The sequence below is a fragment of the Mesoplodon densirostris genome, chromosome 19 (assembly GCF_025265405.1).
Source record: "Mesoplodon densirostris isolate mMesDen1 chromosome 19, mMesDen1 primary haplotype, whole genome shotgun sequence".
NCBI lineage: Eukaryota > Metazoa > Chordata > Mammalia > Artiodactyla > Ziphiidae > Mesoplodon > Mesoplodon densirostris.
In genome coordinates this window covers 15,971,684-15,982,216 of record NC_082679.1, presented here as the reverse complement: position 1 = coordinate 15,982,216, position 10,533 = coordinate 15,971,684, and the positions used below count along the sequence as shown (strand labels likewise).

General features: G+C 51.6%; 1 protein-coding gene across 5 annotated transcripts; it reads right to left on the bottom strand.

The window, feature by feature from the left end:
- Positions 1-6,328: 6,328 nt before the first annotated feature.
- SYNE4 (spectrin repeat containing nuclear envelope family member 4) lies at positions 6,329-10,473 on the bottom strand. Of its 5 annotated transcripts, none has more exons than XM_060084922.1 (9): positions 10,447-10,473; positions 9,989-10,126; positions 9,643-9,793; positions 9,003-9,146; positions 8,576-8,770; positions 8,256-8,504; positions 7,392-7,469; positions 6,623-6,681; positions 6,329-6,530 (listed from the first exon to the last, which is right to left on the bottom strand). In XM_060084922.1, exons 2-9 carry the CDS (start codon positions 10,114-10,116, stop codon positions 6,353-6,355), a joined length of 1,182 nt encoding a protein of 393 aa, XP_059940905.1. In that variant the 5' UTR covers positions 10,117-10,126; positions 10,447-10,473; the 3' UTR covers positions 6,329-6,352. The 5 variants fall into 5 exon arrangements, with proteins under 5 accessions (XP_059940905.1, XP_059940904.1, XP_059940906.1 ...); XM_060084921.1 differs by having other exon boundaries at positions 10,204-10,455; XM_060084923.1 differs by having other exon boundaries at positions 8,591-8,770; positions 9,989-10,455.
- Positions 10,474-10,533: the final 60 nt, after the last annotated feature.

The window sequence follows — 10,533 nt, the reverse complement described above, 5'->3', positions numbered from 1 at the left end:
CTTCCCTGTTGGTGGTCTTAAAGATTTAATGTTTGGGGGGATTTGTGTGTGTGTGTGTGGTACACGGGCCTCTCACTGTTGCGGCCTCTGCCGTTGCGGAGCACAGGCTCCGGATGCGCAGGCTCAGCAGCCATGGCTCACGGGCCTAGTCGCTCCGCGGCATGTGGGATCTTCCCGGACCGAGGCATGAACCCGTGTCCCCTGCATCTGCAGGCGGACTCTCAACCACTGCGCCACTAGGGAAGCCCTGGGGGGATTTTTTGAAGAGGCACACACAGACACACACGCACACACACCAACAAGTGACCCTCTGGCAAGGGATGGGTGTGGGGAGCTGTCTCTTCCCCTCTGGAGCCCTCTAGAATGGCAGATTGATTGGTTGGAGCAGCATAGTTCTCTCTCCTGGGCAGATCCATGGAGGGGACCCAGCCTGGCTTGACCCCAAAGAAGCCCCAGTAGACTCCTTAATGGAGGGTAGTGAGGCAGGAGAGGAATAGTGGAGCTGAGGAGACCTGGCTGGTAACCCCTGAGGTAGTAGTGGGGCCCTCAAACCTGGCTGAGGAGTCCAGCCTCAGCTACAAGCTGGGATTTTTGTTAGCAAGGCCGAGGGGTTGGGGAGGAGAGGTGGACCCAAAGGCCACAGGCATACCTCCCCCCATGGACCTGCCCTAGTCTCTGGGGTACTGCATTTTGCAGCCCTCAGCTGTATTTGCACTGATGTCGGTTAAATAAGTGGAAAACAGTTGAATGCAGTTGAGAGGAGGAGGAGGAGGAGGACCTCAGGAAAGGAACCCAGACCTCAGATCAAAGGTAGTATAGACAGAAGAGAAACACAGTCTCTGCCCCAATCCCAGTGGGGGAGGCAGGAACCCAAATAGTAATAAAGTTGGGGTGCAATTTAAAGAATTATAAAGTGCTTGCCAGAATGTAGGAATAGGCTTCTAAGCAGGGGGACCAGTGTGGGTAAAGGCCTGGAGAGGGCGAGGGGAGGAATGCTGGGGCCTGGAGTGCCCCAGAGCACAGGCTGTGATGTTCACGCAAGTGGCTTCTACTTCAGCTTTGTCTCTGGTTGGTACTTGGCCTCCACGGCCATGTTCGTCTCTCTGCCTCAGTTTCTTTCGCCAGGGTGGTGCTGTCAATCCTGGCCTGACTCCATTTCGGAGTAAAAGCCAAAGTCTTGAAACTGGCTTAAGGGGTTAAGTCCTACCCATCCAGCCCCCATTACATCTCCACCTGCATCCCCCTCCCCTTCCTCTTGCTCACTCCTGGCTCCAAGATCTTGAGCCTTAATAAGCTCCAGGATGGGAGCTTCTGGCAGGGCTGCAGGCAATGATCGAGTTCTCACTGGGGCTGGGTATCCCGGTCAGGAAGGGAGACATTCACTCGGGTATTACAGAGGAATGGAGTTTGTCTGGTAGAGAGGATGAGGGAGGGGATTGCCTGATTTGAGGGAGGAGGTTGTAGGTGAGTGAGCAGTGATTAAGAGCATGGACCCTGGAACTGGAATGCCTAGGTTTGAATCGCAATTTCAACACTTACGGATTACATGATTGGAGGCAAGTGATTTAACCTCTTTGTGCCTCAACACCCTTATCTGCAAAATGGGTATACTAATAGTGCCTCCCCCCTGTGGCTGTTATAATGATACAGTGAATTAAATACATGTGGCAGCAGATGATGATGTCCCAACCCCACTTGTAGCTGCAGAGGAGGGTTCCCAAGAGGCTGCCAGCTTCCTGCTCTGAGCCCCCGCTCCTCTGCTTGAGGGCTTGAGGGGAATCATGGGGGGTGGGTTAATACCCTTAGAGCAAACTACAGCCTGTGGGGGACAGCAGTCACTGGATAAGTGCCTGTTGTCTGGTGGGACAAATGAAATGTGTTCTACAAGGTGCCCCCATGGGACTGAGCCCCAGTTGCTCACAGTGGCTATCACTCCATGAGCACGTTTTTTGATCTTCCCCTGGCCTGTCTCACTCTCCCCACTCCCTAACTCCTGCCTCCTGGGGTCACATCCCAAATAAACCACCTCACTGAAGTCCTTGGCTCAGAATGTGCTGACGTTAAAGCCCCCCCGTTGGTAATCTCTGTGTCTGCTGCTGTGTTTTTCACTCTTCTAAGGCACAGGGTCAGTGCTTCTCAACCTGTCTGTTAAAAGAATCTCCTGATCTAAGAAAATTGCCATAAAGGACTTAAGGGGCTTGGAATAACTTGGAATATGGATTGTGGGTTAATAATAGACTTGAGTTTTTAAATTTCCTGATTCCAGTAACTACTCTAGTTGTATAAGATCTGTACTCTTGATCTTAAGAACTATACACTGAAGTTTTTAGGAATTAAGTGTATCATGTCTACAACTTACTCTCACATGGTTCCAAAATATGTGCACATATATATTAGTGAGAGTGTGAATGGTGAAGCCCATGGGGTAAAATGTTAACATTTTATGTGAATGTGGGTAAAGGGTATATGGGGGTTTGTTGTACTCGTCTTAAAGCTTTTCAGTAATTTGAAACAAAACAAAAAGTTACAAAAAAGACAATGGTCATATCATTGGTCATTCCTCTCTGGGCACCAGAGATCTTCACATAGAGGATACATTTTTACAAGAGATTTGAGAAGAGTAAAGCCTGTATCTTCTGAGACTTTATAAATCCCTCATGCATACCTTCTTCGCAGATTTAGCAATCAATTTAAATTAAATTTCTGACCTTTGAAATAATAACATCTGCTCTCCCTTACAGATTCTGATCTCCACCCTATTGGGAGTGATGGGTCACTAGAATATGTTCCTGTCTTGGGTCACAAGCTCAGTGGTCCCAAAGGGGCGACCAGGTGCACGAGGTGGCCCAGTGAGGCCTTGGGGAATTCTGGGAAACTCACAGTACCTGATGAGGATGAGGAGCCAGCCACACCCCCAAATTCCCAGCACTCCTGCTCAGCTCCCTCCCTCAAATAGTGACATCCTAGGTGTAAGTGATGTGGAGGAATGACTAGAATTTTTTTATAGTAGTAAGAGCGTTGGATTGGATTTTTTGCGGGTGGTGGTGGTGTACACACGGCACAGCTTGCGGGATCTTAAGTTCCCCAACCAGGGATCGAACCCACAAGCTCGGCAATGAAAGCATGGAGTCTTAACCACTGGACCGCCAGGGAATTTCGTGATTAAATTTTAAAACAGAATCGATCTTCTGGAGATGGTCCATGAATTGCTGGTGAATAGAAAGATACGATGTCTAGAATTGACTTCAAAGTAGTAATCTAGGAAGAGGGGAGTGAGCACCTGGGAGCATTAAATGGGATTGGCCCTGAGTTGATAATATTTGGAGCCAGTGATGAGTTCACAAGGACTTGTAATGCTGTTCCTTCTCCTTTTGTACAAGTTCAAAAATTATCAGAATGAAAGCTGAAAACAACAACAACAAAAGCCCCTCCAGTGCCCATCTCACTCAAACTAGAAGTCCTCACTGTGGTCCACAAGGCCTCACCTGATCTGGCCCTCCTGCCTCTCTCACCTCCTTCCATTCTCCCACTCCAACCCCACTGGCTTTCCCGCGTGCCAGGCACACTTCTACTTCAGGGCCTTTGCACTTGCTGTCCCCTCTACCTAGAATGCTCTTCCTCCAGGCCTGTACTGTCCAGTATGGTATCTGGGAAGTACCTGTGACTTGAGCATTTGAAATGTGATTAGTGCAACTGGGGAATTTTTTTTAATTTTATAAATTTTAAGTAACTTAAAATTTTAAACTGTAGCAGTGTAAAATAGTTTGTCGTTAAACACAGCTGTATTGTTTTGGTAGCACTACATTTCATTTTATGCGTTGAAAATTAAGCATCTGAATTGAGATGTGCTATAAAGTATAAAACACACACCAGATTTCAAAGACTTAGTAAGAAAAAAGGATTGTAAAATACCTCATTATTTTTATATTGATTACATATCGAAATGATAATATTTTGGATATGTTGCATTAGAGTATAAATTAAATTAAAATTAATTTCACCTGTTTCTACGGTTTTACTGTGACAGCTAGGAAATTTAAAATTATATTTGTGGTTCACGTTATATTTCTGTTGGACAGCACCCCTCTAGGAGTCCCCCTGGTTTGTGTTCTCACTGCAATTTGGTATAATGACTTAATTATAGCATAATGATATAATTGTCTCCCTGATTCTTTCTTCAACCATCCTAATTGTACCCCTTCCCCTTTGCCTTTGCCCACATTAGTTTTCTCCTTAGCACTTAACCACTCTCTGACCTGTTACATATTTTACCTGTTTCTTTTACTTACTGTTGCTTTCTCCCACTAGAATGTCAGCTCCACAGAGACCAGGATTTTAGCCTGACTTGTTCACGATCATAACCCTGCTCTTTGACCAGGACCTGGTTCATAGCAGACTCAGTCAATATTAAATGAATGAGTGAATGAATGAATGGCATGGATTTGCTCCATTACCCAATTGGTTGGGTCAATATTGCCAAGACTCTGCCTGTCCCATTTGCTGGTAACCCCAGGAGCACCATGCCTCCTCAGGGACAGGACCTGGCCTGGCATTTGAAACCGAACAGATCTAACTTTGCATCCTGACTTCTCCCCGAACTTGGAGTCACTCCCAGAATCTGCTGCTTCCTGCTCCCTTCCCTCAGTGTCCATTCCCCCTTCTGGTAACAGCTCCCTGACTTTTTTTGGAGAACAACTTCTCCCCCTGTTTTCAGTACACATGGTTCAGTCAAGGCTGACTGCAGTCCCCAGTGAAGTCTGTGACACTGGCTTTGGGTCTTTGGTTGGAACTGTAAGGGAAGAGTAACTCTCCTGTTGGCTGCTAAATTGGTGGGATGTAGGCTTGGAGGTTTTGAGGGGCACTCTGGCGATCACTTGCATAAGAGTGAAGCCAAAACAGAGGAAAGAACTGAGCCTCTGGATCCAGCTGTGCTTATAGTCCTGAACTTTTCAGTTACCCATGAAAACAAATTCCCATTTCTTTTTAAATTAGTGCGGATTTGGCTTCAGTCACTTGCTCCCTGTGTGGCCTCAGGCTGGTGGCTTCCCGTCTAGAGCCTCAGTTTCCCATTCTGTTAAGCGGGGCCACATCATCGGGTGGTTGTGAGAATTAAAGGAGAAGGGATCTGTCTTAAGTGTACATCCAGGAGCTTAGCACAGGGCTCCTGCCTCTGTTCTTGAGTCTGGTTCTGCTCTACCTCTTGTCCTGATACCTTAAGCTCTGGGGAAAGGATGAGCTTAGACACCTAAGGGGCTGGGGACTGGACTCCAGAACTGAGGCCTGGCAATTCAGCATGATGACCTGGGAGAAGGGGGCTTTCACAGTCCTGCATCAGTGATGGCCAGCCTGGGAGCCCGCCACGTGGAGTGTTTGAACAGAGCACGTGGATGAATGCAGGTCAGGGGCTATAGCAAGTGCTGTCGGCAACCCAGCACCAACGTCACCTGCACCCCTCCTCTAGCATCCTGTAGCAAGCACCTGTGCCTCTTTGCCTGAGGGTCATTTACAGGCAGGAGGCTGGAAGTGCTGGGGAGTTAATATCTCCAGGAATAATCCTTAACCAATGAGAGATGGGAGCTGGTACATATATGCCACAACTTCTCCACCTCTTGGGTGGAACAACTTTGAGTGTGTCCCACAGTCTCCCAGAGGTCCCTAGGGGGATGGCACTCTAGGTGCCCAGAGCAGCAACCAGCTCATTAACTCCTTTCCATGGCTCACTTCCCATTCCCCTATCCATTTGCCTAGGATCAACTCCCTAAAAAATTACCTGTGCTTGAATCTTTGTCTCAGGGTCTGGGGGAACCCAACCCAAGATGGGTTGATTCAGTTCCATGCTCTGTGCTCAAGGCAAAGGGATCTGTGGAGGGGGCTGTCCAGATGTACCAGGGCCATACCCAAGATTCTCAGTACTCAAGCACCCAATATCCCCACACATCCTGCTATAGACTGAATGTTTGTGTCCCCTCAAAATTCATATGTTGAAATCCTAACCCCCAAAGTGATAGTATTAGGAGGTGAGGCCTTTGGGAGGTGATTAGGTCATGAGGATGGAGCCCTCCTGAAAGGGATTACTGCCCTTATGAAAGAGACCCCCAGAGGATTCTCTGCCCCTTCTTCTATGTGTGGATACAGTGAGAAGACAGCCGTCTATAAACCGGGAAGTGGGTCCTCATCAGACACTGAATCTATAGGCACCTTGATCTTGGACTTTACAACCTCCAAAACTGTGAAAAATCAATTTCTATAGTTTATAAGCCACCAGTCTATGTTATTTTGTTATAGCAGCCTGAACAGACTAAGACACATCCTTTGACAGTGACCATTTATTACATATGTCTGGACTGTGTACTCAGATCGGGGGAGGACCATTGACATAGCTGAGCACCAGGTAAGGTGTCCTGGCCAGTCGGGCAGGAGAGCAGCAGGAGCCCCCTGACATGGGCAGGAGCAATGTGGCACCCACCAGCAGAAGGAAAAGGAGGAGGAGGAGGAAGGTCAGGGGCCGCCTGGATGCAGGAGTGGGGGATCTGCAAAGGGAAATGCAGTGTTCAATGTATGGGTGGGCTGCCACCATAAGCCCTACCCCCACACCCCCAGACCCATGTCCCAGGCATCTCACCCAGGGTCTACCTCCAGCATCACATCCTGGACACTGGGAGATGCTTGCCTCATCTTGTCCTAAAGGTAGAGAGCAGCCAGCAGTAGAATGGGTGGAAGTGATATTTAATGTGGTCTTTACCTTACTACCATAGACCTACAGAGCTGGGCTTATTTCTCCTCCTTTCCTAGCACCCCCTCCGTCCCCAAGATCCCACATGGACTTGGAATATCTCCAGGTATAGTGGATGTCTGTCAGTGCCTGCCTTCCATACAGTCTCCCTTTTCCTGGTAACAGTGGTTCAATTTGGGGAGAAGGGTATGTATCATACCTCCCTACTTTCCTGAACTCAAAACTCCACCTCCATGGTCAGGCATGTGACCCAGATCTGGCCAACCAGAGCCCTCCATCAGCTTGGCTACTGTGATTGGTTCAGGGTGTAGGCCATGACCCAAGCTGGGGAAGCAGAAGTCAGCCCTAGGACTTGGCTGCCATAGGTCAGTGGCACTCTCTCCTCCTGGGATGGGTAAGCCAGTGGGCAGTGAGTGTGTAGCTTCTGGGGCAGCCATTTTGCTGAGAAGGAATCCACCTTGGAGAAGGAGAGCCCAAGACAGGGAGGGACAACTGCGCCCTGACAGTATTTGAGGTCTTGAATTCAACACCACCTGGACTTTTCAGTTACATGAAAAAAATAGCATCCTCTTTTTTGGGTGTAATTCAGTTTGGGTTGGGTTACTGTCACTTGTCATCAACATTCCTGAGTGATACACCTGGCCGAGGACCAACTCACCTGAGACTTCCGGAGCAGGGACCGTCTTCGGTGACCTGTTAAGGGTTTCCGGTGGCTGAGGCCTGACATGAGCATGTCCTGTGGGGAGAGAGAGGAGTGGGGTCCTTGGAGAATCAGTGACCAAGAGACACAAAGTTGGGGAAGGGCCAAGATGGGGGAAGTGTCACAGAGATTAGATCTGGGGGAAGAGAGAGATCTCAGGGAGAGATGAAGAGAGGGGCAGAGCCAAAGACACCAAGAGAAGAGAGACATTATTCATTCATTCATTCAACAAATATTTAATGAGCATCTGTTACATGCCAGGTACTATTCTAGGAGCTGGGGACACTGTGAGCATGGAAACAGGCAAAGTCCTGGCGTCCACTGAGTTTATATTCTAGCAGGAGAGAGAGAGACCATAAGTTAATAAATGTATAATGTCAAGATGTGGTAAGTGCTGTTAGGAAATAAAATAAGAGGATAAGGAGTGATAATGTTTGGAGGCCAGGGCAGGCCTCTCTGAAGAGGTAATATCTGAGGAGAGACTGGATGGAATGAAGTGAGGAGGTGAGCTCGATGTGCCTCTGGGGGCTTTGAGATGGGAGTGTATTGGGAATATTTGAAGAGCCAGGAGGCTAGTGTGGCTGTGGTGGGGTAAGTGACGGGGAGAGTGAGAGGAGATGAGGAATATAGGTACAGCAGAGACACCTGGAGGCCAAGAGAGGCAGAGGGACGGAGGGAGGAGGCCACTGAGAGACCAAAAGCAAAAGAGACCGGGAGAGCCAGAGCCATGAAGACCTCCTCAGAAGGGAAAAAGGGCCCTGCTAGGAGACACACAGAGGGTCCCTTGGGTGCCTGGGGGGAGGTGACCCCACCTGCTCTCACCTCAAGGCTTTGTCCCCTGCCCTGGGGGCCCCTGCGGCCACACAGCTCACAGGGAGTCCCTGGTGTCCAGGCTGTCCTTTGCCCCAAAGGCCCGAGGCCCCCAACGTCCCCCGCCGGGTCCCACTCCAACTCTGCGGGAGTGGGGAGGCTACTGGGTGCCCAGGGCCCCCAGACCCCACCAGGTCCTGGCCCGTCTGAGTCCCCCTCGACCTCCAAGTCCTGCTCCAGTGTGCTGGCCTCCTCAAACACCTGGTCAGAGGACAGAGGTCATGAGGGTTGGGATCGGCGCCTGCGCCAGGGACCTCCAGGGTGGGCCATACCAGGCTGTAGCTGACCAGCTGGGCCTGCAGCCGCCACAGCTGCCGGAAGACGCTGTCTCGGTGGGTTCTGAAGGCCCTCAGGACCTGCTCCAGGGATGCCCGGGCCTGAGGCTCACTCCGCTGTGCCAGCCCCTCACCGAACACCAGCAGTGCATCTAAACGCTCAGCTGCCCCACGCAGGTCTGCCTGTAGGGCCTGGGTACACATGGTTGGACATCACCAACACCGCACCAGCCCATCCCCACCCCCCGCCTCCATACACACACAGCAGGGGCACCAGAGACCTGAGACCTGGAGTCACTATCCCCACCCCCTCTGCCGTCCAGACACCTGGAACATGGAAGAAACCCATTTCCCACCCTGGGAAGCTGGCACCCACTCCTGAGGCCCTGCCCACCCTCCCACATCTTGGCTTCCCACTGCCCACCTGCAGCTGGACCATCCTGCTCTGGGCTGATGCCCAGGGCCCCAGGCCTTGCTCCAGGTCCTGCAGCCGGAGGCCCAGCCCCAAAAGGCAAAGATGCAGGCTGTCCTGCTCAGCCTCCAATACTTCCCGGCCAGAGATGGGGCGCTGGGGAACACAGGGGGCTGAGTCAGAGCCAGTGAGCCAACCAAGACCTGGCCCGCACCCACTGCACCCAGGCTCCTGCCTTCTGGATGCTTCTCTGCAGCAGAGTCCATCTCTGGGTCTGCACCAGGGCTGCTCCCACCTAGAGAAGCTTCCCAGTGGAGCCAGGCCCGAGAACCTCTAGTTCAAATTCTCCAGGTTTTCAAGGTTCCTAGAAACTTGTACATATAGGGCCTGGGGCTCTGGAGAGGGAGAGGGTGATGGAGCTGGATAGCCCCAGGAATGGGACTACACCAGGGCCAATGATAAAAGAATTCTCTCTCAGTTGGTAAAATACTGAATAGTGATAGTTAAAGAATCATTGTCTGGAGCATCCCTCCCCACACAGATGCCCAGCACTTTCCCAGAATCATCACCTCATCCCCGGTGTGGAAGCCAGATCCTGGGAGACAGACAGGAGGTAGGGGCTGGCACAGGGGCCTAGTTCAGCTCAGCTCACCTCACGGTGTTTGGCCCCAGCCGAGTCCTCATGAGAAGGGGGCGTTGGCAATCTGGGGAGGCCAGCAGCAGGCTCAGTGCCCCTCGGCCCACCCTGGAAGGGCTCGGGAGGGTCCAAGGAGTCCTGCCCCAGCTTCTGGGCCTGTTCTGACCTGGGATGGGGGAGGGGCATTGACAGGCCCCTGGGTGAGCCTAGATGCCCATTATCCACCCTACCCTACCCCTGTCCCCAGTTACCTCTCTCATGCCCCCAGGTGATCTTAGCTACAACACCTCCTACCCTCCAAAGGCCCCTGCTACTGCCCCCACCCTTTGGGGACCACAGTTTCCAAAGCCCCAGCCCGTACCTGGTTCTCTCCTCTCCAGAGGCCGAGCAGATGGTGCATCCAGCTGCGTTCAGTTCCCTAGGGGCTCCGGGCGGGTGGCTGAAGGGCTCTGAGTGGGGTGTAGGGCCCAGGCGTGGGGGCAGGGCCATATTGGGGAGCCTGAGGACAGAGAGTCAGTGAGGATCCCCAGTAGGAGCCCTTTTCCTATCCTCCCAGACTTCCTCAGTAGGACTCACCCAGGCCTGAGGCAGCCAGAAGCCCAGGGGCAGGCTCAGCTCCACCTCTTTCCAGGAGGAACCTGGACCCGGGTAATTTGATGCCCAGCTCAGGTGATAGTAGCACCACTTAACTCCTTCCTCCCTAGCGGACCAGTAGCTGAACCTCCCAAGCTCACCCCGCCCACCTAGGGGGTTTCCAGATATAACCCTGCCCCTCAAGAGCCCTGGGTTCTTCTCCACTCTGTGACCCGAACATCTGACCTCGGGAGCCCACACCATCCATCCAAGGTCCCGGACGCAGCGCCCCTCAGGAACCCAAACAGCTGGCCCCCCACCCCCAAATGTCCA